The sequence below is a fragment of the Buteo buteo genome, chromosome 4, assembly GCF_964188355.1.
Source record: "Buteo buteo chromosome 4, bButBut1.hap1.1, whole genome shotgun sequence".
In the NCBI taxonomy this organism is placed as follows: domain Eukaryota; kingdom Metazoa; phylum Chordata; class Aves; order Accipitriformes; family Accipitridae; genus Buteo; species Buteo buteo.
In genome coordinates this window covers 56,435,697-56,461,861 of record NC_134174.1, presented here as the reverse complement: position 1 = coordinate 56,461,861, position 26,165 = coordinate 56,435,697, and the positions used below count along the sequence as shown (strand labels likewise).

At 48.7% G+C, this 26,165-nt stretch overlaps 1 protein-coding gene across 4 annotated transcripts; it reads left to right on the top strand.

The window, feature by feature from the left end:
• Positions 1-25,950, top strand: ITPRIP (inositol 1,4,5-trisphosphate receptor interacting protein). Of its 4 annotated transcripts, none has more exons than XM_075026335.1 (3): positions 1-497; positions 5,134-5,240; positions 19,742-25,950. In XM_075026335.1, the coding sequence occupies exon 3, from the start codon at positions 19,755-19,757 to the stop codon at positions 21,402-21,404; it is 1,650 nt and encodes a 549-aa protein (XP_074882436.1). In that variant the 5' UTR covers positions 1-497; positions 5,134-5,240; positions 19,742-19,754; the 3' UTR covers positions 21,405-25,950. The 4 variants fall into 4 exon arrangements, with proteins under 4 accessions (XP_074882436.1, XP_074882437.1, XP_074882438.1 ...); XM_075026336.1 differs by lacking the exon at positions 1-497 and adding an exon at positions 4,695-5,024; XM_075026337.1 differs by lacking the exon at positions 1-497 and adding an exon at positions 4,695-5,032.
• Positions 25,951-26,165: the final 215 nt, after the last annotated feature.

Below are 26,165 nucleotides of genomic sequence, written 5' to 3'. Positions count from 1 at the left end.
CGTGCCAGCTCAGAGCAGGAAAATGGTTCGGCGTCCCTGGGATCCGCTCCAGTGCTTTGATAAGAACGACCAGCGAGGTTACGTGTTTCAGCTGCTTTCCTGACGCTCAGGCACGACCACCAGGAGGTCAGAATACATCCGAGAAGCAAAATGAGCGCATTTCCTCTCCGTCCCCCGTGCCCTCAGTACAAAACCATCTGGGAAGCTAATGGGGGAGCCGGGAGGGAGCTCAGAGAGCGAACGGCAGCCTGCCTAGGGCTGGCGGCGGGGGTGGTTTGAAGGAGGAGAGAAACAACAACAAAAAAAAAAAACCCAAAAGAAAAGGAAACCCGCTCCGGCCAGGCTGGGCGGACTCGCCCGCACCTCGCCGAGCGGAGCCGCCGCGCCGCGGGACGCCCCGCCGCCCCGGGGAGCGGCCGCCGCCGCCCCGCCAGCCGCCGGTCTGCGCGGACCTCCCGCGGGGAGCGGCGGCCCCGGCGGAGGCGCGGCCCGGCCCGGTAAGTCTCGGCCGGGGGACTCTGAGCACACGGCGGGGGGCGGGGGGGGGGTGTGTGTCCCGCTTCCCCAGCGTTTGCCGCAGCCGTTTCGGGGAGCGGAGCCGCGGGACTCGGTGCGGCGGGTGCCGGTGTCTGCCCGCAACCGGTCGCGTTGGCGGGACATGCCCCCGTTTCTCTTTGCGCAGTAGCTTTTGCGTTCCGCGCTCTCTCCCTGCCGAAGTGGCTCGTCTCGGTGCGAACTCGGGCATCGGGCCGGGTCAGGCCCCCGAGGCAGATTGCCGTGCCCACCAAAGTTTCTGCGGATCTTTCGGCTTTCCTCTCCCGGCAGCCCCGGCAGGAGCCGAAGGCTGGGAGCAGAAGGCAGCCTGCTTTCGGGGGTCCGTGAGCTGCAGGAGGACTGGCTGCAGCCCCCTTCAGGGGAGCACGTGGGGAGCCTCTGTGGGATCGAGTCACGCTGAAAAGAGACCCCACGGCCGCCTCTTTCTGCTGGTGAGGACAGCTCGGGGGGTCCTCAGGCCAGGGATGATCTCAGGCACGTACATGCATCACCGAGCTTTGCTGCGTGTTCAGTATTACGTGGCTTGGGCTTAGCTTGTTACAAAACTTCTTTGCCTTTCTTCCGAGACACGGTATGTCTCTCTAAGGACTGCAGAGAGAAGCAGCGATGGTTTTAGTGGAGCTGCTGTTCGTGCGTGTGGGCACCTTTTTGAAGATGGCCAGTAGGTATTTGTAGCTCAAATCACAGTCAGGATTGGGATACTGGACGTCATGGGCTGTAAAACTGACACACAGAACCAGAGCCTTAGTGGCCTTTGCATCTTCAGCTTGGCAATTTCCCACTTGAAGCAATTCTCTTGGGACTGCCATATTAAAATCCTTGAGGAAAATACAGCACGTTGCTATTGGTGTCTCTTATGTGGTCAGGCAAGATGAGCACCAGCAGCATCTCTAAGCGAACATTACTATTAACATGTTTTTAATGAGTGCTATAGGCCTAAACCATACCCAGTGCATCTCCTTCAGGCATGAGTGTTTGCAGTGAGCTGCCAGGGAAGGGCCTGAGCTGCCAGGTAAGCAACACTTGGACAGGAGAGCAGCTGTAGTGTAGTATGGTTTGTTCTGTGAGGTTTTTGAGCTCAGTTTGGCGATGATGGTAATGCTCTTCTGCAGCTCTGACTAAAGCGATTCTGTCTACCTTCATAGGCATCTGCTTTTAAAGCCAATTTTTCCTTAATATACATGAAAGGGGTTCTTCCAATCCTTGAGGAAAAGCAGAGCATGGAAATTAGGAAGGGAAACTTAAAGCCTTCTCTTCAACCTTGTTTTCAGCAGAATAGACGCTTCACACTGCTCCAATGTGGGAAATGCACCTATTAAGTGTGATTGCCACAGATGTGTAGAGAGGTGAATTGATTTGCCAAAGGTCAGAGTGCCAATGTCAGTGCCGGGATCAGTCCCGAGGGCTTTTTGGCTCGTGGCTGGTAGATGATGGGGTTTGGGTTTGGGTTTTTTTTCTGCATTACTTGGATGTGTAGAATGCAGTGATCTCTGTTTGCACCAGTGGAATCTGCAAGGAAGAAGCAACCTGTGCACACCAAAGATGTCGTACCTGTTTATCAAGAGCTCAGGCAGTGGCCCCTCCCCACCTAACTGTCTTCCTCTTTTTGTTGCTTGGAGCATTATGATATACTAAGAACAGCCTTTTTTTTTTTTTTTTTTTTTTTTCCCCCCCCTCTCCCTACAAGTCAAACTAAATAGCCCTGGTTGGGGCCTGGGGGATTTGGTTTTCCTGAGTGATTATTTCGGGCTGTCTGATGACTAGGGCCACCAAAGCTGCATGTCCTGCACCCCTTTTGGTTTTTGTTTGTTCTCTCCATGGCAATAAGGGCTCCTGTGTACCTCTGCTGCATGGTGGTCTCAGAGGGATGCCAGTGCTTGTGATCCTCCTTATGTGGCAATGAGTAACAGGGGGACGGAACCTGTAGAACCCTAACACTGGTCTTCCATGAGCTGATCTAACTAATTTCTGAGTCTGTTTTTTAAGCAAAAACTGTATGGCTTTCGAAAGGACAATTTTAGGGTGGCTGTTGTGACTGTCCAACTGCTGACTGTTGTTTCAGTATCTTGGAGCTTGCCTGCAAATTTATTTTTTTTTTTTCCTGATAGCTTAAATTAGTTCCCCCAGTGCAATGGGTACACAGCAAAAGGGGTGGTTTATTTTTCCAGTTGTATTGTTTTCTCCTGGCACATTTGCATCCCCTCTAAAACAACTGTCCTGGCAAAATTTAAGCTAAATTCAGCCTCTGTCAACAAGGTGAGCATTAAGAAGCAGTTGTTCTGGGGAGCACTGATAAAGTCTATGAACTCCATGAAGAGTCTGCAGGACTCTCCCTGCTGTCCTGTGCTGTCCCATCCTGCATACTCTGCTCTGCAGAATTGCAATTGCTATCCATAGCAATGGTGCAATGGAGAAGGGAGCTGAAAAAAAGCTCCTGGCTTGTTCCCTCAGATCCCCTTTAAATTGGGCTGTTGGGTGAGCCAGCTCTTTCCCTCCCAAGTGTTATGATAATCCACTTATACTGGGGGGAAAAAGCAAGTTTGCTGCCAGGCAGCATACTTTCCATCAGCACATGTAATTGCTGGGTGGTGGAAAGAGGTAGAGACTCTGGTTTTCAGGCTGGAGGGAAGGAGGGAACGTGGCCAGGCTGTGCGCTGGGTGGCATTGTCATGTGCCCGACCGTGAATTCCAGGTTTTGCAGGCATGTGGGCTCAGTTGTGTAAGCAAAACCTTCTGCCTGTTCACCCCTCAGTGTGGGCAATAGAAAGGGAGGCAGGTAGCCAAGCTTCAAGCAGCTTGAGGGATGGAGAGGTGGCCCAGGGGTGCAGCTGCAACAGGGCTTTTTTTTTTTTCTTTTTTTTTAGCTTGTTTTGATTTCCACACACGTGTGAGCCATGCAAAGTTGGCCGAGCCAACCTTGACCAGCAGTTCAGCAAAACAAACAGGTTTTACTGCCATGACCTGAAGGCCAGACTAGCTGCTGAGCTTCAGGGGTGGATTTGATTTCTGGCGTGAAGAAGTGGCTCTCATACAGGGCTGACCCACAACAAACACTGTTCTGTGTTGCTCAGACTGCCTCCAAGGGAGCGAGAGGAGGTTTGTGCTAGCATGTGAGGATGCAGCACAGATGCACCCACTGCTGAGAGGGACCTTCTTCTAGTGACCTTAGACCATCCTCTGAGGTTCAGTCAAGGTCTCTCCAACATCTATACACATATAGTAGATGGAGACCCTAACTTAACTCTCTCTTTTGAGATTTAAAAAATTATTTTAACAAGTGAGAGCATGTAAGTCCTGTAGCAGCAGTTCCTGTACAGCACTTCGTAGCTCCTTTCATCCAAGCAGAAGCACCTGCTGTACCTAACTGGCCTTGAGCCACCATGAGACGGGGCATTGCATGCCCTGGGGGCTAACAAACATCCACTGGGATGGTACGGCACAGATCCAGCCCTTTTGGGATTGGGGTGTTCTTGCTCCTGTGCTTGGCAGTCTGTGCTGCTACTGGTAGTGTCATGGCTGTGGTTGAGCAGAGGCACAAGCAGCCTTGCAGGCTGTGAGGTGCTGGGAGGTCAGGGCAGAGCCCGTTTACCCAATCTAGCCTCACAGTTGAAGGCTGAAGTGGAGAAGTGAAACTGTACACATGGTCTGGTCTGAGCAGGTACGTGGGAGGAGGGAGGGTTGAGCCGTCCCCTCCCCAACGGCTGCCGAAGTGAAGGGGTTCAGGAGAGCAAGGACGCGTCAAGCTAATACTGAGCCCTTAAAGGACCCAGCTCCAAAGCCCAGCTCAGCCCACGCTATTCATGATTTCATCAGGCTTTGGATCAAGACGGTCGGAGGGTTTGAAGTGGTGATCGTGGCTGGTAATGAGCATGGTGGATTCCTGTTCCCCAGCCCACTTGTGTGCAGCTGGCTAACGTCTCCCTTGTCAGCCTGCAACCAGCTTGTTGGGCCCATCCTCTCCTCCTTCTGGTTGGAGGACTTTGTTTGCTGTTTCATCTAAAATTTCTTAACTTCTCTCTCCTAAAATATGGTAGTTTATCTTTTGCGGTTCTGTGTTTCACATCTTCCTGTATGCTCTTAGACTTACTTCCTGCCGCTTCTCCTGTGTTTTCTGTTTCTCACATTAGCTCACTAAACCCAGCTCCCCGAGCAAGTATTTCTACCTCGCAAGCTGCTTACAGCAGCTAGATGCCTTTTCTGAGACAAACCAATCCCAGACAAAACTGTCCCAGCCCTTGCACTTACACAGCTGCTAATTTGACCCTAATCCATTTTAAAAGGAGAGGGCTGGTGGGTGAGGATGGAGTCAGAGAAGGGAGCTCCTCACTTGCTGGTATGTCTGCAAAGCTGACAGACCTGCTGTGTGATTTGCACGCTTTCCCACAGGAGAAGCAGCATTTTAACTCATCCCTGATCACTTCAAAGCTGATTATTTCTGGTCTCTTGAGCTTTTATGATCATTTTATTAGGTAAAGGGGTGAGTTAATCTCTCTTTTAATCAATCCCTAATTTAGATAACTGTATTACATACCTATCTTCTGCCTGAACTTCCTCATTCGTTCTCTTTGTGTTTTGCAGACTTCCTGGCTGTGCTTCAGTTGTGGGTGACTGAATATAGTCTTCTCGGCATCACGGTGATAGTAGTAATGTGAAGTTTAAAGAGCACCTGCAAAGTCGTGTAGCAGGTAAGTGCTCCGGGGTTCATTCTTCCTTCCAGATTTGATGTGATTTGAAAAAGTTTCTTGATGGGCTCTCACTCGGAGACCTTGAGCCTTACATCAGAAATGCCAGAAGGAAGGTGATGTGGCTCATATTTTAGTAAACAATCCCAGCAGCGAGGGTCAGACAGCACTTGCAGAGCAAAAGTAGCAATATTGTGAAGGTTTAATTTGGAAATGGATTCAGTTTAGATGATCAGTGTTAAAAGTCTCTCTCTTTTGGCATTCAGCATAAAATTGCTTTTGTCTGACTGCTTGGTACAGTTGGGATCTAGTCAGAGGATGATGGCAGAAGGGAACCAAGCAGTCCAAGCTTTGCTGACAGCAGCTACTGCTGCATTTGCTGCTCTGCAGGAGAACTTGCCAGAGATACCTTACCCAGACTGGGAAGGCACTAGATCCCACCTCTTCCAGGTGTTAGAGAGAGAACAAAGGTCTGGAAGTGCCTGGACAACCTCCTGATGATCAGGAGTGACAGCAGATGCAGCTGGATTGAAGGGAAGTAGTGGCTTTTACAAGCCAGCAATGTGTAGTTTTCAAGTTTCTATGAAAACCTCTGAAAAACCCGCTGAAAGCAGAACTGCTGGGTGAAACCCAGGCATCTGGCAGTGCTGCTCTGTGAGCGTGTGACAGGAGGCTCTGCGGGTAGCAGTGGTGGGAAGGGATGAACTGGAGCTGATGGCAGAGGGAGCTGCCAGAGCAGCAGTCCTGGCAGCCACAGTGTCCTGCTACAGCTCTGAGTACTTGTTACTTCATGTACTCCATGTGATTTATTTATTTATTTATTTATTTTTCCCTTTATTCTGGATCTGCGTCTGTGTTGGGTGGTGTCTGTCCCCTTCTTCCCATCCCAGTCAGTTCAAACGGCTGCTCTGCTCTAGCAAAGCTCAGCTCACAACATTTCCTGGCATGTTCCTCCGGCCAGCCTGGATCAAAGCTGTGAGAGCTGGCCCATTGCCATCCTCCTGTCTGTAAATGAAGCTCGCTCTCTTTTTACTTTCCCCCCACTGTCTTTCATTATTATCCCTCTTCCAGAGGCAGGTTTTTCTGGCTGATCTAGCACATTATTTATATCAGTGATATTTGCCTCAAGGCAGAGATGCTTTTTCACCATTTACAGGGAAAGCATCTGACCCACCCCACTGCCCTGCATGTGGCTTGGAAAAACCAAGCATGATGTTGGCAAGGGTGAGGACCATTGAGGCCAACTGTTCCAGAATTTAAACCGTGTTAGGCACAGTCTCCGATTCATATGGTTATTTCAGTTGCCTGGCAAAGGAAAATGTACTGTTCCTTCACTTTCGAAACCAGGGGGAAGAGCACGTAGAGAAGGTTCTTGCGGCTGAACAGAAAAGAGACATTACTATAAGGCATCAGCTGAGCCACCTGTGTAACCAACTGCATCTTCCTCTGGGTTGTCTCAAGGGATGGTGGGTGCCAGCACTTGAAAGATAGAGTTTGTGGTCAAACTCAAATGAAAACAATGAAAACCAGCTTCAGAGTGCTTTGCTTTCAGTTCTTCCAAATTGCAGAGGACTTGGTGATGCTCAGGGAGCACCTGATGCGGAGTGGGAGCAAACTGTTCCCATGCTGCCTGCAGGGAGGGAAGTAGCTCCCTAAGACAAGATACTGCCTGTATGTGCCAGAATCCCAGCAGGGCTTACAGCTTGCTTTGGAGAAAGCACATGCAGCGATAAGGAGACTTTCCTACAGGTAGAGGTAGTTAAGCAGTAGTCTAGACTGCCTTGGGAGGCAGAGATGGAGATTTGCTGGAAGCTTTTCAGAGCAAAGTAGACAAAGACTTGCCAGAAACCATCCAGGCACAGTGTAGGCCATGCTTCTAGGCAGAGGGGAGAGACTCTATTGCTTTTTCAGATCTCTTTTTTCACTATTTTTTAATCTCTTGTCGAATGTTAATACATACCAGAGATGGAGCTAAGGAGATGTTCTCAAGCTTAAACTGTGACATTTGATGTTCACAGTATGGTGCTTCCCAGAGAGGCTTGTGTGTGTATCTGCACCCAAAATGCTTAGATCCTAAGCTATTTCCTCCTGGATGTTCAGGTACCTGACTGCCACTGGTTTCAGACGAGAGTTTGATTTCTAAAGCTCTCTGGAGATTTAGCAACCAAATACCTTGGGACTGTTGGAAATATGAGAGAAAACACTTGGATTTTCTGCAGCACAGCCACTTCTGCACTGAAGATTGCAACCTGTTCGTGATAATTGAAGAAGACCTTTATCTTTTTCTCCCAGGCTAGTAGGGGCAAGAATGAGATGGGTGTCTGTATTTTGGGTAGTTGGAATCCATCAGCTGACCCTCCACTACTGTAACACAGTGACAAAAATGACCTGGCATGCTAGGTGACTTAAGGACATAGAGCTCTACTGCAGTCCTACCTAGCGAGCTGGTGATGCACAGTCTAAGTATCATGGCCATAGTCTTCTGCAGCTAAAGTCAAAAGATGGTCTGAAGGTGCTTGGCTGATATCCATCCCACCTCCCTGTCGAGCCATAGCTGTTTCATGCTTTTGGAACGAGTGCAGGGTTATGATCTCAAGCTCTGAAGGGGTTACAGGAAGAAATGTCCACTGAAAGGGACGTGTTTGCATCGTAAGTCATCCACAACACGTGCTCTCAGCTCAGCCTTGTATTTGCTGCTAGTCCTGGGCACTTTCAGTCTCCCATGCGGAGCTGGAAGCTGTCTTTCCTCATTGCTAAGCTAAGCTCCTTGCCTGCTGCGGGAGAGGGGATTTTTGTGTCTATGAGCAGGGGCCCCACAGCTATGACTCAGAGCTCCCATTACGTTGTAACTTCGACTTTAAGTGTGTGGAGAGGCTGTCCCTTGGCTTTCAAACAAAGATTTCCTTTGTTGTGCTTTATGTTATAAAGGAAGCAAGCTTATGTGTTCACCCCACACATCCCAAATGAAAACCACGTGGCTTCACAGCCTTAACATGTGTGTTTGGTATTTTTGCTACAGCAGTGCATGTTACATTGCTCTTATCCCATTGACTCTTTTCAGAGTTTTTCCTCCCAGCATTCAGTTTACAAACTCTTCAGGGAAAGAAAGAGCTTAAAGATGTTTTCTTTTGTTGGTAAGCAGAGGGGACTGAGTAAAAGAGCACATGAAAATTATTAAATATGGGTGCATGTGACAATAGGCTGGTCTCTGAGTCGCTCCCTCAGGTGAAAATGCCTGAGTTGGTGGCCACGGGTACTGAAAGGATGAGCTTCATGGAAATATTGTACGGAAGTGGGCAGTTTGTTTTCTTGCTTTTTTCTTCTGATTTTTATTTATTCAAACTCATTTTGAAAAGCAGGGTTAGCCAGCAGTACTTTGCAGCCAACATATTTGTGTGCATGCGTGTCTCTTGGCAGTTTTTAGGTTTATGACTAGCGAGCCAAGACTGGGCTTACTGCTTCCCAAAGCATTTGTGGTGTTTCTCCTGTTCTTTTCTAGAGCCACCAGGTAATGAAGTAAGAGGGCCTGATTCTTCCTGCAGATGCTGGCATGCAATGTGGAGTGCCTCTGCTTAGATCAGAGAGTCATCCTAGTGAGAGTCAAGGAAATGAACGGGGCATTGCAGTTAAAGTGCTCTTTCTTGCTCTCTCCTCCTTCCACACCCTCTACCCATCCCTGCAGGGGCTTTCACAGTCCTTTTTTTTTTTTTTTTTTGGTTGGTTTTTTTACTTTATTTAAGGACGTATATTGTGTTTTATAAAAGAGCTGGGATTTCAGGCAATGGGGTAAAGCATTGCTTTTCATTTCTGTGGTGACATTTTGGCTACAATAGACAGCTTTTAAATACTGTTCCTCCCCAACTGTTTGAATACAAACAGCTGTAACTAGTTAGCAAAACAATAGTCCAATATCACACAAACTTCCAATCCCATCCAGTGTTTTTGAGTCCTGTTTAAGCAGATACTTGGGTCTACACGTGTCCTGACATAGGAGTGTGACTTTGTCACTAAGTCAAGACTGTGATGGAGTAGAAAATCTCAGATCAACCAAATTCCCAGCCTGCAATGACAATTTCTTTTTGCTGTGTTTTTGTTCAGCATCTCAGTGTGGAAGTGTCTGGCAACTACTGTGCTTTCTACTGTCTGTAATGTGTAAGTGCTCATTGTTACATGACTGAAATGGGACTTCATAGTTTCGCATGTAAAACATAATCATTCTACGAGTCACGTCTAAGCTGTGCCAATATCCACATGTGCTCTTCTTAGATGTGCTAGAGTGGTGTATCCCTGCTGGGAAATCAACTTTCTACTAATGTTTCCACCAAACCTTCTAATACCAAAGCATTCATTTCAATGGATGTACCATATACAGTTAAGTTGGATGTGTAGTCATGTAGGGCATATGCTTACCTTAGGATGAAGAGAGTCAGAGTAACCACTGCCTGATTTAACAACACTGGTGTGATTTTTCTCCACCTTGTTGAGAATTAAGTGGGGAAAAGGAGGGCAGATTTAAACAACCATCTTGGCAATTGAACCCATTTTGTATTCTCACCACCTTTCCCTGGGGTGACTGCTAGATTGGATCAATGAGCCATGGCTGCCTGCATGTGCAAGGGGAGGTTGTGTGGCCGAGAGGGTGACAGCCAGAGTGGGTCCCCGCATGAGCACCAGGTAGAGGCCAGAGAGCGTGTGTGCAGTGATGTTGCTCCATACATTGTGGTTGACTCTGTCAGGCTTTTGGTAAAGCAGCAGGGGGTTTGTGTCCATCTGTGCTGATGAAAGATTATACAAGGGAACAACCAGCTATTGCCTGGGCTCCCATCACATTGGGTATTGGGTTTGAGGGGGAGGGAGCTGGTGAGGTTGGTAAACCAACCTTTTTTTTTTTTTTTTCCCTTGGGGTGTGTGTCTTTTTTCCTCCTAAAAAAAAAAAAAACCCAACCTCAAAAAAACACCACACACAAAAGTTAGGTCTACTCCAATTGTTTTCCTCACAATTAGCAGACAAAAATTATTTGGCCTAAAAAAGCCAAGCTGTTCCTGGCTGGGATCCTACCACAACAGCTCAGTACGTGGGTGGGACCCACATGCACACTTCCTACCTTTCCCCTCCTGCCTCCCTTGTAGGCAGCACTATGTTCCAATTTGTAAAACCCCTTCTCGGCCGTAGCAGGGGGAACCTGAGGCACTGCACAGACCGCCCACGTGCTGCTTGCTGACAAGAGCTGAGCTGGCTTGTGCAGTCAAAAAGCAAAAAAACACATGCAGACAATGGGCAGGATGCTGAGTAACATGCTCCTCACACTGTTAGCTTTATCTTCTGGTCTCCATGGGCATCCCCTCTTGGGTCCAGCCTTACAGTGAGTAAACAGTGAGTGCTTTGGGGGCATGACGTGGTTCTGCGTTTATTTAATAGTTATTGCAGCCATCTTTGGTGGCTGCTGGCTTCTGGGGCAAGAAGAGGAGGCCAGAATCATGCTTTGGTTAGTGGCGTGATGCCTGTATGCACTGAAAAATAGTAACTTGGAAACAACCAGATAAATCCCGCACTTGCTGATAAAACTGAAAATCTTTGGGTTTTGGAAAAGAGGCCCAGAAGGCAAATAAGTCCTTCTAAGCCAAAAAAAAATAATCTTTGTACTGTCTAGGCCTTGGGGGAAGAGGGGCCATGGGATTTTATGGCAATGTCTTACAAATGCATCCGTGTGCAGCGAAAGCTGAGGCAGGAGGGGAGGACCTCTCAACACCTTGAGTGCTACTGCAAGGAGAACAGAAACAATCTGTCCTACTTTTACCCACAGTGGTTACTGGAAAGTTAGGGGTTCAAACTGCAGCAAGGGAGAGTTAATGAGGCATCAGAAAAAGCTTCCTGATGGCAAAGGTAGTGAATGACTGGAAGACATGAGAGAGACTCCCTGTCCTTCCTGGGGCAAGTCAAGCACTCCTCTGCTTGGAGAGATGCTGGCAAAATCACTCCTCACTCGGACTTGGGGCTGCCCGGGAGCATCTGTCTCCAGAGCAATGTCAGTGCCGCTCACATGCTTATGCACTCCAATTTCGCCTGTCCGTGGGAAGGGAGGGATACCTAGTCCTGTACACAGGATGAGCATCAGCATTTCCTTGGAAATACATGATCTGGTGACCCTGGGAGGAAAATATTGCTTCCGAAAGTCCACAGCAGACCTGTCGGGCAGGATGTCCGACTCGGGCTGCGCGACTGACCCCGTTGGCACTGCAGCAGGCCAGGGACAGGATGTCCATGGATGTTACGAAAGGCTAACGCGTTCTCAATCCAACGGCAAAACAATAGTTATCAGGCAAGTGGCCTTATCCAACTGCTGTCCTGTGGCCAAGCAGCTGATCTGGGGTGGGGTTTCCAGGCGTGTTTTGGAAGGCAGTTGCTCTGCCATACCTGTCTTTTGTAGTCCTGAGCATGCCAGCTGGCTTGTTCTGGTTTTAAACATGGTTGTGGTACCGGTCTCAACATCCAGGCCTCTGCACCTCATGCGTTGGCGCATTTGGTCCTTTCCGCTGGTGGCTTTGGTAGACAGCCAACGACAGAGCCCAATCCCACCAGTCTGTGCTGAGCCAACTGCGACTGTGCTGGCAACTGGAATTTGGTACTTTGTCTGTAGCACTAATTTAATGCTCAGAAAGACATGTCAGAGCATGAGTTATAGCTGCTGTGGCTGGTGCTGTTCTGTCCCAGCCAGCAGCTCATCACACCAACAACCTGCACGCAAGCTTAATTCATAGGGGTGAAAGAACAGCACAAGTTGGTGCCGCTCAGGCTCTGTATTGCATTTTTGCATCTCCTAATTTTCCTGGCTGGGCTGTGTGTGCTGCAGCTGACTGTGTGCTCAAGAGATGGGAGAGCAGGAACCTCTCCTGTCTGCCCTGTGCTGCATGATCTCTGGGTGGGCTGTGCTGGGTGCTGTCACAGCTGATGGTGGAGCGGGAGGTGTGGGGTCTTCGTGGCTCTGTATGGGTCTGGGGACATGTTCTCACTGCAGCAGTGGGGTCTTTGACCTGGAGGGTAGAAATCCTGAGGATCCTCATCTGAGCATCTGGGCTCTTGCTGCCTGTGCCAGGTGAAAGCTGGCAGGGTCATGTGCCAATGCATACGCAGTGGGCTGGGAAGAGTAGACTGGTGCAATAAAACTTTAGTCACCCCGGGGTGTGTTTCAATACGTGGGCTCTGAGTGTTTGCCTTGGCTGTGAGGGCCCTCCAGCCCTCCCGAGGGTCCAGCACCTCACCAGCCCCACCTGATGCCACAGCCCCACCTTGCTGACTCAGGTGAACATGGAAACTTGTTTTGAGATGCAGTGCTTTGGTATGATGTCTCCTAGGAGCTGGCTTAGCTGGCCCCGTCCGTCATACTGGGTTGCTGGGTAACGCACAGGCCCCAACAAATGTGGTGCTGACCTGGGAGGAAACCTCACTTGCTTCTGGTCTGAAATTCCTCACCAAAACGGGACTCTTCCCCTGCCCACCCCAGAAAATGCTGCTTCAGTAAAAATGGTCTCAAAAACAAGACAGGTTTGAGTGAAGTCCTGCCAAAACCAATTCCTCAAGTCCTGTGAAAGCTGTGGTCAAACCTGGAGAGCAGAGCATTGACCTGAAAGCAGCCAAGTGATGAGGGCAGCAACCTCAGGGGCTGGGAAGGAGACCAAAACTTAGGTTACTGTCACTCCCACCTGAATTTAGAGGAGAGGCTTCAACAGAAGTTTCTGTCATCCCAAGTAAGTGATCAGACTATAAGGGCATAGACATGTGCTCTGTATTTTAAATATGTGCATATAAAATTAAAACCTGAAAAATTTCTCATTCTTCTCAGTGCAAAAGAGGCAAAATTTGAACAACAAATCCCCGGCAACAAATGGCAGAGACCATTCTGATATCTTCACCAGGGTATTGCTCTCTCTAGTGGTACCTTCGTCTTTTTCCGTGAACACCCATCCAGCCTGTGTGTCTGTTCCTGAGCTTTACATGTAGCAGCTGGACGGAAAACTGCCCTCACCGTCTGTCCTGAGCCAGCAAAGGCCTTTCAACTGCCCTGTAAATGTTGATGGGGAGATGGTGGAAAAACAGCAGCATGGTATGGGGTTGACTAAATAAACTGCATCTTTCCAAGTTTTTGGCAGGAACAATAATACTGACATGCATCTCTGCAATTCCCATTTCTCTTTCACTGTGCCTGTTTCTTACAATTCAGAGCTTGTAGTCCCCAGTAAGAGGAAATGTCATTTCTTTCTGCTGCAGCCGGGCATACCTCTGAATACCTGCAGAGGTGGCAACAGTATTGCAAATTGGAAAAGGCCACAGTGCGTCACCAAGGGCTTTCAGCAAGCTTTTTGTCTTGACTAGGTCTTCATAAATGCAGCAGAAGCATGTTCAGACTGTACACTCAGAGGCCAAAAGGCAGTTTGTTTTCTGTTACAGCAAGGGGAGGGATTGTGAAGCTCCCAGAAGCTCAGCCATGAGGGACTATGGCTGCGCTGGGCCTGAAACCCCTGGGCTTGAGAGTCACATCTTCCCAGTAAGAAAGTCCCAAGTGCAGGTTAGTGGCTCTTTTGGGCTATTAATCTCTCCAGTCAAAACATGCAGTAGAGTCCTTTCCAGACCTCAAGGACCTTCCCAAAAAGAGCCTCAGAAATTGTATTTGTTCCCATGAAAGTTCTGGTTTCAAAACTTGGCAGCTTTCAATGAAAAAAGCTCCCAACCAGCTGTAGTTTCTATCATCTCTTCGAATTGCCTCTTTTCTTGCAGCCTACCAAAGCAAAACACAATGTGGCAGCCACCTATTCACTGCCTTTTGTGTCAGCCAAATCGCAGGAAGCAATCAAGTGTGTCGTAAATGATGTCTTGGCGTATTCCAGTGCACTACTGAACTGCATTCAGTGGCTTGACTTGGGTTTTTCTAATTTAAGAATCAAAGCTTCAGCCCACTCCTATCTGCTTTATTGCTGAACACCAGCCAGAGTGTATTTTGCTTCCCATGATTCAAAATTTAAGGGAATAAAAAGGTGGAAAAAATGTAGCTGTATGAGGAACTCCTGAGGAAAGAAAGAGACTGTTAATGAAAGGGAAATATTCTCCCGTGTCTTCAAAGATGGAAGGTTATCTGGGCTCAGAGCACATGAGCAGCCTACAGAGGCAAGTTGCAAGCTGCCATTTAAATCTCTTTCTTTTCCTTTGCCAGACTGAGCAGGAGGAAAAGGGGTCTGAAGCTGCTGTGGAAGAGGGTGTGAGGAAGACTTGGGGACTTCAGAAGTTGAGCACATTTTAGCTGGAAGGGACAGGATGTTGTTATGGCTTTAAGCATCATCGTCTCTACGAAGGACTTTGCTGCTCATGCAGGGAAATCCCCTATGGCAGGGTAGCTGGTGGGAAGGGGGAGAGCACAGTCTGCAACAGAGCAGTGTCTGTCCCAAGTTGGCCCACAGGAACACCAGATGAGCTCTGTGATGCTGCCAGGTGAGGAGGAGGTCTTCAAGACAGAAGCTGAAGGTAGAGCCGAGCTCTGCCCCCATGCCACATAAAACACCACTAAGCAAATCTGCTTGCGCTAGTGTGTACTGCAAGCACTAGTCATCTTCAGGGCTGACTGCAGTCAGGAAACAGTACGATGGCTATTTTTATATTGTCTAGCAGTAGTCTCTGAAGGTGATTTTCCTTCAAGGCTACTTGTGCAGGGACCCGGGTAGCACAGGTGATGCAGATAGTTACTGCAGAGATGCAGGCACAGCAAGTGCTGGTTTGCAGAGCTTGGCACCACTTTTTCAGCTTAGGGGGCTGCATTTGTGCTGGTGAGAAGCTGCAACTCTGCCTTTGCGCCAGTGCCAAGGGGCTGAGCACAGCTGGCGAGTCAGGTCTCACCTGAGGGACCATTTTCAGAGCTCCAGCCCATTTCCTCGCCAGCCTTTGGCGTGGCTGGTGCTGCCCAAATGTGGCAAAGGAGAAGAGTCTTTTCCAGTGGCAGTTTTGGGGCAAGCCTCCCTGGTCATACTCACCCCTTGTTTTTTATGACGTGCATACAAGAGGATTTCAGCCAGCTCTCAAAGTGCCCATGTAGAGGACTGTGTGAAGGCTTTACGTGCCTGTGAGCTTCATGTGCTGCTTCCCTTTTCTTGCAACACACTAGCTGTAACCATGCTACAGGTGAGTGGGTGAACCAAACATTACTGAATTGTGCAGCAAAGAGCTTTCATATCAGCTAGTGTGAAAGCTGGCCTCCTTCTGCGTGTGCTTCATGGCACCAACCTGAACTGCATGATAGCAGTGTCATCTTTGCCCTTCCCCTCTTGGGGGTCCCCGCATCATCCAGGACCTACTGTGGGGCTGATTGGGATCCTCCAGCCGGGGAGGCTGCTTCAGGCTTGAAAGGATGAGGCCTAACTTGCCTGGGAGCTGAGGGTGGAGGGCTGCAGGTGCTCTTGGTGAAGCCTTTGAACATACCAAGCACTGCAGGATGCAGCTGATCATTGTTTCTAATTGGGCAACGGAGTGATCAGCTGCTTTTATCTCTCTGAGCCCTCGCTCCCCAGCTGGAGAGTAGGATGATGCCTGCCCCCTCACTTCCCAGGGTTGTTCAGAGCGGTCATTAACCTTAAAATTGGTGAAGCACCCAGTCACTGAAGCAGTGAGTGCCACAGAAAAGCCCAGAAGGAAACTAATCCTGGTGCCAGAAGCAGGTTTGAACAAGCGGCATCACATGCTGGGCAGCAAGCAGAGACAGAGCGTTGCATCGAGACGTTGGGGCTCCCCATACCTGCTTGCCCCCAGCCCTCCTGCCCTCCCCGAGCAGCTTTCCTCTGTCTCGCTGCTCCTTTCCCTGCTTTGTGCCCAGGGGAGCACAAGAGGTGGGGTCTCTGCTCCCTCGCTCAGGGGATCCCCTGGCCCAGGGAACAGGGCGAGGGCAGGCTCGGCTGCTTGTGGAGGTGGCCTGCCTGCGATGCGGCGAGGACCACGGCACCTTCCTTCAGGGGGTTATTGGAGCCCTGGGGCTGCCACAAGAGATGTAAGCCTATTACCAAGTCTGGACATTGTCTGTGCTTTGAATGGGAAAAAACTGGCAGAGCCAGAAATTTGGAAAAGGTTGAAGATTGCTTTGGGAACTTGCTGTTTAAAAACTCATGAATACTTTTTTTTCTACCCCAATACTTGAAATGTTGCTAAATTTGATGCGTAGATGAAACGATGTTTCTCTTCCTTAGTCTCCAGCTTGGAAACATTAGGACTCTCTCCTTCTTCCCCACACAAAAGCTGTCTCAGCCGCAGCAGGCATAAATATTTTTATCAGACTTAAATTGCTTGGGCTGAGGTTAAAAGCAAAGGAAAAGAGCGGCCTTTGTTATGAGGAAGGCTGGACTGCCCTAGCAGGCAAGTGCTACTGGTTTCACCTGTATTATTTAGTCTTTCCATATTAGCCAGGAAAGCTGTGTCTGATGAGATGTGGGAATGCTCTGCCCATACCAGCCTTGCTGCTGTCAAGGCCAGACTCCACTGACCTTGGTCACTGAGCATCGTTAACCTTAAGCCTTAACTGAGGTTAATGTTTGGCTTCATTTTCTGGTGTGAATAGCAACAGTAGCAAAAGGGCAGTTTTGAGCAGGAGAACTTCCTCTGTTCAGGCCAAAACCAGACATACCTCTTGCAAATTCATGTGACCTGAAATTATGTCACTTCCAGTTTTCATCCTGACTCTCTTCCAGAGGTTGATGCCTGTACGGTTTGCTGGGGGAAGAGGTTGTGTGCATGCTTCCTAAGCCACTCCTGCAAAATCAGCTGGGGTAGCCTAGATTGTCAGTGTGACCCAGAATGAATTCAGCAGAGCTGGCCAGTGGTGGACTTGGGGATGTCTGGCCTAACTCCTTCTGCTAGCAGAGCTTTGGGGCAGGTAGCCTCTGGAAGTGGTGTGCCCATGGGCAGCTGGGCACAGGAGAGTCTTGAAGGGCACAAGAAGATCTTAAGGAAGCTGACTTCTTTCAGCCTTATGCATCTAAGAAGTAATCTGGTAACAGTAAAACATTTCATCCGCAGGAACAGAGGTCTAGCAGGGGAGAGCAGCAATGTCATCCTGGTCAAGACTCCAAGAGGAGGCACCTGGCCCCTGGCCATGTTATTTTTAAGCTTGGAAAGCACATGTGGTCTGCAAGAGCATAGCACTAAGGAAAGGAACTCGCCAGCACTTCCTGCCCTGCCCCGGCAAACTGATAAAGAAAGCCCTTTGCAACGCAGGGCGACCCCAGTTTGTTTTTAAAATGTGGCCAGGCATGGAGCTCACAGAATAACTGGAACACCCAGCTTTGGGCATTAATTCAGCTTTAATTCATTGCCGGATGAATTAAAGAGTTAATATAAATGTAAAAAGGACGAGAAAGGCCCGCAAACCATCTCCAGAGCAATGTCTGCATAAGGGCATTCATCTATGCATGTACATGGGACCTAAAAAAAGGGTAGTTAGTAAATGTTACACAGGGAGGGGCACATAGCGTTATCCTGAGCACTGTGTGAATTTTCTTGCTGCTTGGACAATGCATCTCACTCCTGTTCCCTTCTCTTGTTATTCCAGTCCCAGCCCTCTTGTAAGCAAAGATAATTGCATGCTGAAGGGTACAGTTCCCATGTACAGTAAGCGCTCACACTGAGGAAATCTAGGTTCCCGCAATCGAAAGCCAGCAGTTTGTTGTGCAGTAATGGTAACAAGGCCCACTGGGATGAATCTTTCTTTATTGCGTGCCCTGTGGAGGCATAAATGAAATTGCCAGAGATGTTCTCCTCCTTGCCTAGACGCTTGGGCAGCAGGGTTGCTGTGGCACCAAAACATGCTGGGTTCGGGCCAGGAGGGAGCTATTGCAGGGGGAGGGAATTACAACCCTCAGCTCCTGGTGCACACGTGGTACCCCACCACCTCTTGGCTCTGTGAAACAGCCTCATTCCCACAGCAGGATGAATTGGTTTGTTAGGAATGAAATTCTTCCTTCTGGTCTGACTGATTAGGTATTTTATGGATAGACTTTATTTCTGAAACAGAAACCCTTCTCTCTCAAACACACTTTTGAGGCATTAAAGGGGCTGCATTAAAATGTCCCAGCTGGAAGAAGAAATACCCCTCCTTGTCATCTTGTCCTTCTGATCTCCCTGTGCTAGGACTGTGGGGTGATGTTGCTAGAAAGTGGGACTGGTGAGCTTGCCACGTCTCAGCAGTGGGTGACAACCTCAGATTGTCCTGCCCTGAGCAGGCGCTTGGGATCTTGACAGCGATGCCGGGCCTCCAGAAACAGAAATGCCACCTGGAGGAAACAGCCCAGGCTTCAGCCTGAGCACCCTCTGGCCCAGACCTCTGGGAGGCCTCGTCAGGGCCAGGCGGATGCCCCAGCAATGAGACTGTGTTCCGGAAAGCTGGGAATTAAATTCTTTCATCATGAGCCCTGTGGCATGGAAAGCTTTATTAAGTGTGAGGTCTGAGCAGCAGAGCCAGTAACCACACAAAACACCATAGCAGTCTCAGTCGTGCCAAGGGCCTGTGCAAGGGGTGGCACATGGAACTGCTGCTGGGACACGGCTGCCTGTGGCAAGCGCCGCGACACCGAGACCCAGGGAGTCTCTCAGCCACGCTGGGGTCACTTCAAATAGGGGCGAGCTGGCTGCAAGCACAGCTGTGAAGGGGGTGCTTGGGGGAGATGGCTCAGATCAAAGCCGTGGTGTTTACTAATGCCTTCCACAGATTAACAGTGAAGTAAGCACCAAAAATAAACAACCCGATGCTTTTAAAAACACTGGGGTGAAGGAAACCCTTTCTGGTTTAGCAGTCTTTGTGGCTCTACCCTTTTTCCGGGGACCGCAGTCATGAGGCATCCTGGGGGCTGGGAGGATTTCCCACAGCCTGATCCTGATGGTGCTGAAAGGCAGGAAGAGCTTTGCCTGTAGTGCCTGTGTAGAAGCACAAAACTGTGCAGGCTTGTTCCCACCCAGATGCACATATCAGCACTGGCAGTGAAGACTGCCCTAATCTAAGCTGGCTGTGTGGGTCCCCAGACACACTTTATGTGGAAGGTGGTCAGGACAGCCCTGCCTATACCATGGCCTCGTCTCCAACATTAGCCTTATGTTGAGGGAAAGCAGTGCTCATCTCCCGTCCTGCTTTTTTACACCTGGGGAGGTCCTGTCTGCTTCTTTTCCATTCAGTTCCAGGGAACTTTAAAGGAGAGAGGAAGGACATGCCCTCCCACAGTGCCCCAACAGTGTCACAGGGCATTGACGGTAGCAAGTGTCTTCACAGTTCTGTTCTTCGACATTAATTTGATAAGAGGAGACTTTCATCCTTGCCATCTGCTGATAAAGGGAAGCTCAGTTGATGTGCTTAGGAGCTTCTAGACTCTTTTCAGGGCTAGAAAGTATACCAAAGCTTTTATTCAAGCAGGGACTTACTTTCATTTTTCTCCTTGAGGGAATATACTCTGAATTGTGGGTCATTCTGCCTTTCTTTCTTTTCCAGGGAAGAAACTGCCATGCCTGTGGGAATCTTCCGGGTATGCCTAGTGGTGATTACAGCTATTGTCAACCACCCGCTCCTCTTCCCTAAAGAGAATGGCACTGTCCCCGAGAACACGGAAGAAATCATCCGGAAGATGAAGGAGCGGGAGGAGAGCCTTCGGCTGGAGAAGTTGCGCTTGGAGCAGGAAATCGCACACCAGGAAGCCACACAGAAGGCTCTGGAAAAGGCTGCAGAGGTGGTGGAGGAAAGCAAAGAGGAAAAGGTCCGATGGGATATGTGGACTGCCCTTTCCATGGTCATCTTCCTGCTGATCGAGCTCTGGAGGCAGGATTTCCAGGAAGGGATGTGGCAGGACACAGGAGGGGAAGAGGATGACATGGCTGTCCTGGGGAAAGCGTTTAAAGGTGTGGCCTTCCCTGACAAGGCCGTCTTGGCCAGCTTCTATGAGAAACGCATCCTGGGTACCACTGGAGACATGGCCAGGATGCGGGAGATGGTGGAAGGCTTTGCAGATGACCTGTTGGAAGCCTTGAGGAGTGTTTGTAACCGGGACGCTGACATGGAAGTGGAGGACTGCATGGGTGTGGGGAGCATGTATGAGAACTGGAGAGTGCGTAAACCTTTTGTCTGTGATCTAATAGTGCCTTTTGCGCCTCCAGAGCCATACTGTTTTCGGTCCCAGACCTGGTGCTCTGGTGACTCTTTTCCCCCAGATGAACAAGGTTATGGTACTATCAAGGTATGTAGGGCAGATGAGGATGTGACGGGTTGCATCTGTGACAAGACTAAACTAGGGGAAGATATGCTGTGCCTCCTCCACAGCCAAGCGAATACTACCAGGCCCAGCAGTGAGATGGAAGACCTCCTGTGCTTCAAAAATACTCAATATCTGGATGCTGACCAAGTCATGAAGTGGTTCCAGATTGCAGTCACCAAGGCCTGGAACAGAATCTCCCACAAGTATGAATTCGACCTCTCCTTCAGCCTCCTGGACTCCCCAGGAGCCCTGAAGATAAAATTTAGGTCAGGGAAATCGATTGCCTTCAACCTCACCCCTGTGGTGCAGTACGAGAACTCCGATGTTTACTTCATCTCTCATTTCCCTCGGAGTGGCCTGGCAGCAGACCTCCCCTCCAGCACTCACTGGTTTCTCACCTTCGCAGTGTATGAGAGGAGGTTCATCCAGCTGGTCTCCAAAATGCTGCCTGCTAATGCCTGCCATGTCAGCTGCCTTCAGATCCTCTCCTTCCTTCATGGGAAGCAATGCAGCCTCACAGGTCCAAGCGGGCTTACCAACTACCACCTGAAGACAGTAATGCTGCATCTTCTGCAGGCAAGTCCCAGTCAGGACTGGGCCCCAGAGAAGTTGGAGGCCCGTCTACAGGACATGCTGAAATTCCTGGAGAAATGTTTGCATGAGAAGAAACTCTACCACTTCTTCATTGGCAATAGGAAGGTACCAGCAGAGCTGGGCTTCCCCATCATATTCCAGAGGGCTGAGCCTCTCAACCTTTTTCGTCCCTTTGTGCTACACAGGGACGTTTACAGGAAGACGGTAGACACATTCCACGAGATGCTCAGGAACATGTCTGCACTGATAAATGAGTACACAGTGCACATTCCCCTTGCACACACCAATGGGATCCATAAGGAATCCCTTTAACCAAAGCCAGCAGGAAGACACTTGTTCCTCTAAGCACAAGTCCAGAGTGCAGCTTTCTGAAGCCTCCTGGAGACAATTGACTTTGCCAGTACAGCTTATTGTCTGCAGCTGAACTAGTCCTGGGCCATGGTTTCTGCAGTAAGGGAGAGGGGATGGGGGGAGGATAGGGAGAAACTGGAACACATGGTATAAAAGTAAGTTTCTGCTCCACTGGTGTGCTGGCTGGGTTTTATGCAGCTAAGAATATATTTTTCTATTGTGCCTCAGTCATGCTACAGTGGTGGTGAGCAACAAATACAACTAATTTATTCAGATGCCTGCAATGCAAACAGTGGTGGTGGCCAAATACTTAATTTCCTTTGGAAGGGGGAGATAAGAAAAGGGTGGAGGAATCAGAGACAGGATCTTGGGATTGCAGGAGCCTGTCTGCTTGGACAGCAGGAGCTCTGCGACTGATGGGAAAGCACAACATAAGACTTAGTGCTGATGTGGGGAGAAGGGTCATGCACAAGATCTGGACTGGATGTTGATCCTTAAATCAACCACAGCTCTTTAATCAAAAGGGAACTGTAGTTATAAAAAAAAGCCTTCTTGATAGGACTTGCAGCAGTAGTTTAAATGGCTTGTCCTGTCCTTCAAAAAATACCCCTGCACATTTCTTCTCCCTGGGGAGGATGTATCAGAGTAGGCAGCAGGGTCTGTGTCTTCAGACCATTTCATTAGAGTTTTCCATTTTCTTCATGGTAACATGGCTAGCAGGTTATATTCCTGGCCATTTTCCATGGATAAATGGACAGAAACCGTTTTTTTTACCTTAGATAAAGGAGAGGAACCGTTATTGGGTTCTGGCGTTTTGGCTTATTTGTTTGTTTTCCTTACCTCGGGGCAGCAAGGCTGAGAACAGCCAAGAGAGAAAGGACTGCTACAGGTTTTGCTTTAATAAAAGAAGCAGTTCTCCAAAATTATCCTGTAATGAAGCCAATCTCAGCAGTCTGGTAGCAGGAGGGAACAATCACCCTCCAAATGAGAGTGTGGTTTTAATGAGGCCAAGACCAGCAGGATGGCTCTGAGTTAGGAGGAGGGTATGGAAGAGGTGCACACGTAGCAGAGCTTGGCAGCACTGCCTCTGCAGCTGCCTTGTGGTCTGTGTCGCATCCCTTCTGCTTCCATACCCAGGCAAAAGCTACCTGTTTGCCTCCATGCAGGGTCTCCTCAGTCCTTTTAAAGACTGCTGCTCTGATGAGAGTCTGAGGAGCTGCTGCTAGTAGACTGTAATTTGCTGAGCCGGGAGTGCGATGGGGAAATGACAGCTTCTGCAGGCTTTTAAGCCATGGGAGAATCTTGAGCCACGTGCTAAAAACCCCAATGGAGGTTTAGCAGAAATTTTAGCAGAAATGGAGGTGCCTGAACTCCCTCAGGAAGCAGCACGTTAGCGCTGAGCCAGTGGGCTGCCCAGCCCTGGTGAGGTGGCTTTGCTGGAGGAGAGGGCTCAGTAGCTCCTGACTCGCCTTCGTGTGCTTTGTACAGGATCCAAGCCAGGGCCTCAGTGCAGATCTGCCTTGTGCTGGTCCCAGAGGCCTGGCCTCCAATGGTAAGGGGCATTTCCTACCATTTTCTTACACTAGGCTTTCCTGCAATGTTTTACACTAGGGCTTCTCTGAAACCTGTTTACAAGAGGGTGGTGGTTCTGGGTGGTGAGAGCCATCAGGGATGATATTACCATGACTCCACAGGTATCTTTTTATCAGTCCTCTCTATCAATCACATGCATCAGAGCAAAGATTTAATCCTGTATCACTACTAGGGACAGCATATAGCATGAGGCTTATTATCCAGCCTGTTGATAAGCAAACTTTCCATAGACATGTCCTCTGCCTTTTCCTAGTAAAAACCATTTCACCACCTCCTTCATGTCTGCTCTTGTCTGTCCCTCCACCAGTGAGGGACATTTCATGCACAAAGGCAGAGAAAGCTGTAACTCCAGTTTTCACACCTGGTTTATAAGAAAGTGCAAGTGGGGACAGGGAACTCTGCTCAAATTGCTGCTCCCCTTGGCTTTTATCATCACAGCTATAGGGTGGTTAAGAAATATTTCTCAGGAGAAAGTAAGAGGTAGGAAGCAAAAAGGGAGAAAAGAGGCTGGTGGGTAGTGCCAGTAGGAAAGAGTCATGGATCATCAGTGCTTGCTTCAGCACCCTTGGCGATGTGTGCCTGGGAGACTGCCAGGGCTGGCAGAGCAACAGGGCAGGACTAATTGCTAACGCCAAAGACTGCTGTAAGCCCCTGGCTTTCATTAGCACAACCAAGCAAGCCTTCCCCAGTAAGAAAGAGGCCAGGAGCAATCTCAGGGAACATGGCAAGCAGGTAGTGACAAGCAGAGGTACAGGGAGAGCGGGTGAATACTGGAGCCTGGAGGCTACATTGGAAGCTGTGTAAGTTGTTTGCAAACCCAAGCAATTTGCCATTTTTGCCTGCCCAGGTTTACTGCACAGTGCCTGTAGTAGATCCAGCTTTGCATGGGCTGCTGGCAGGCAGGTCATGCTGAAGCAGTTGTGGTCAGATCTTCTAAATGTGTTCCCTGCCTAGCCAGCGAGAAATAAAAATTTCTCTGCCATTTCCTGTCAGGAGTCTAAATTTAGCCCGTCCAAAGAACAGAAACAATTTTGTGACCCAGGTCTCTCAGGAAATGACATTCAGGGTTGAAAAATAACTTTTATATATAAAAGTTGAGCAGGGGGAGGATGAGAAGAAAAGGCCGTTGAACAGAATAAGGTAACTCCCCTGTTAAAATGGCAGAACAGAGCTTTGTAACACCAGTCCTACAGGCTTGTAAACATGCCTAAACTCATCTTTACACAGCTCCGAGCACTGCTGCTCAGACTCAAAGGGAACCTAAACTGAAAAGTAGATTGAATCTTTTGTTCTTCATTTTCTGTATTTGTGTGCCTGTTCTCTCTTAAGCCCAAACTGACCCTGAAGTGTTCCCATGGGGTTAAGCTGAACCCAAGCTGGAGCTGAACCAAGGAATTTGTGGATTTGCTTCCCCTGAAAGCAAATTGCTTGGCTTAATTTTCCTACATGCAATATGCTCATTTTGCCCTGAGCACCTTTTAAGAGGTCTGTTCTGTGCATTTAGGCTGTGAGGGAACCCACTCATACTATCCAGGGGGAGAAGTGCTCTGTGATTATAAGCTGTGCTCCAGTAAGCCTCAGGGCAGAGATCTTCTTTGTAAGCCGTATAGCAGTATATATACATGTCCCATCTGAGAAGATGTGGGTACACAGCATTTCTCTGGATCAGACCTCTGCAGTGGTACAAGGAGGCCATGATGTGAAGCACATCATTCCTTGGCCTGCCTTGTCTCTCCTGTATTAAATCTTTTCCCACCAAGTACTAGCCCTATCAGTAAAAGGCCACACTCACATTTCATAAAAAAGGTTTATAAGACAGTTCAGCTCCATCAGCTGTCAGCCAGTAAAAATGTCCTAAGACATTTTAGGGCTGCCCATGTTTAGTTCTGCCTTGATTGAAGTCTGGCTGGGCATTCATAGGAAGCAGCTTTAAAGGGTGGGGGTGGAAGTGGGCGTTTGTGGCTTAAAGTGAATAACATTCTTCTGAAACCAAACAGCGTATGACACGTGAGTAACAAACACACAACATCTCTTTGGTAATTCCTGTATCTCTCTGAGAGACCCTAAGGAAGGGTAAACTGCCTGTCCCAGACCCCTTTCTTGTGTCTCAGTGCTGTTCTTGCTATTTGCTAACCAGGTGAATTAAACAGATGAATTCCTATTGCCTTCTGCCAGTTTCCAGCCACTCCCTCCACCCTCAACTTCTGGTTTTAATATTTTATTATAGGCTCTGTCAAAGCAATGGGATTAGTGATGGCTTGATAGCAGCCACTGATCTACTACATAGCCTCAGGAGCCATTTGCCTTTAGGAAATGTCTTGGTCTAAGATTATTATTGTTCAGGTGCCGAATGTCTTCTAAGGGGAGCTGTTGGTAGTTCACTCTTTAGTATGTGGCAACCACAGAATATGGTTTCTCTCTCCGAGTTGCTCTGTACACAGGTCTTATGGGCGTATAAAGATGTATTCCAGCAAAGAGATCCAAAATTTTATCCAGTGTTCAAGCAGCGGGATTTGGTGCTTGTTCACCAAACATTTTTAATGCAAAGCCTTTGCAATGTTTTCTCTGTGGTGAAGAAATGAGAATTAACCACCTCTAACAGCTCGGCTGCTGGTCATTGAGGGCTTAGTTCTCACAGGATCCTACATAGTAAATAGCTTTATTTATTACTTGTCTTTTTTTTAGGATTGGGGGCGTGTGTGTAATATGTTAGCTCAGAAGTAAAACTGCAGTATGAAGATCAATCTATCTTGTCAATGCTGAAATGGGCAATAACACCAAAAATCTCCAAAGTAAGGTCTTCCTTGATTGACAATGCTGTACTTAAACCGCTGCTTTTATAGCAGGACACTGTTGAATTTGTATAGATCTTCTCATTCAGCTTTATTTATAATAAAGGAAGTCTTGTGCAAAATCTAAAGAAGTGTGAAGTCTGTTTTGTTCCTAGTTCCCCCCAAAATGTTTCTGAGAGCGTGGAAGGATGGAGTGGGGATATGTCCAGTGCGATCCTAACACAGTGAGCACAACGGCGAGATTCCCTGTGATTTCTGACTGCCTGTAGAAATTGTTCCAGAGTCAGATGCAACATGAACATAAAGTGGAATTCCAGACTTCCTGAGAATATGATTC

Excerpts from the sequence above, each read along its gene's own strand:
- ITPRIP (XM_075026335.1), top strand. The coding sequence starts at position 19,755 with ATGCCTGTGGGAATCTTCCGGGTATGCCTAGTGGTGATTACAGCTATT.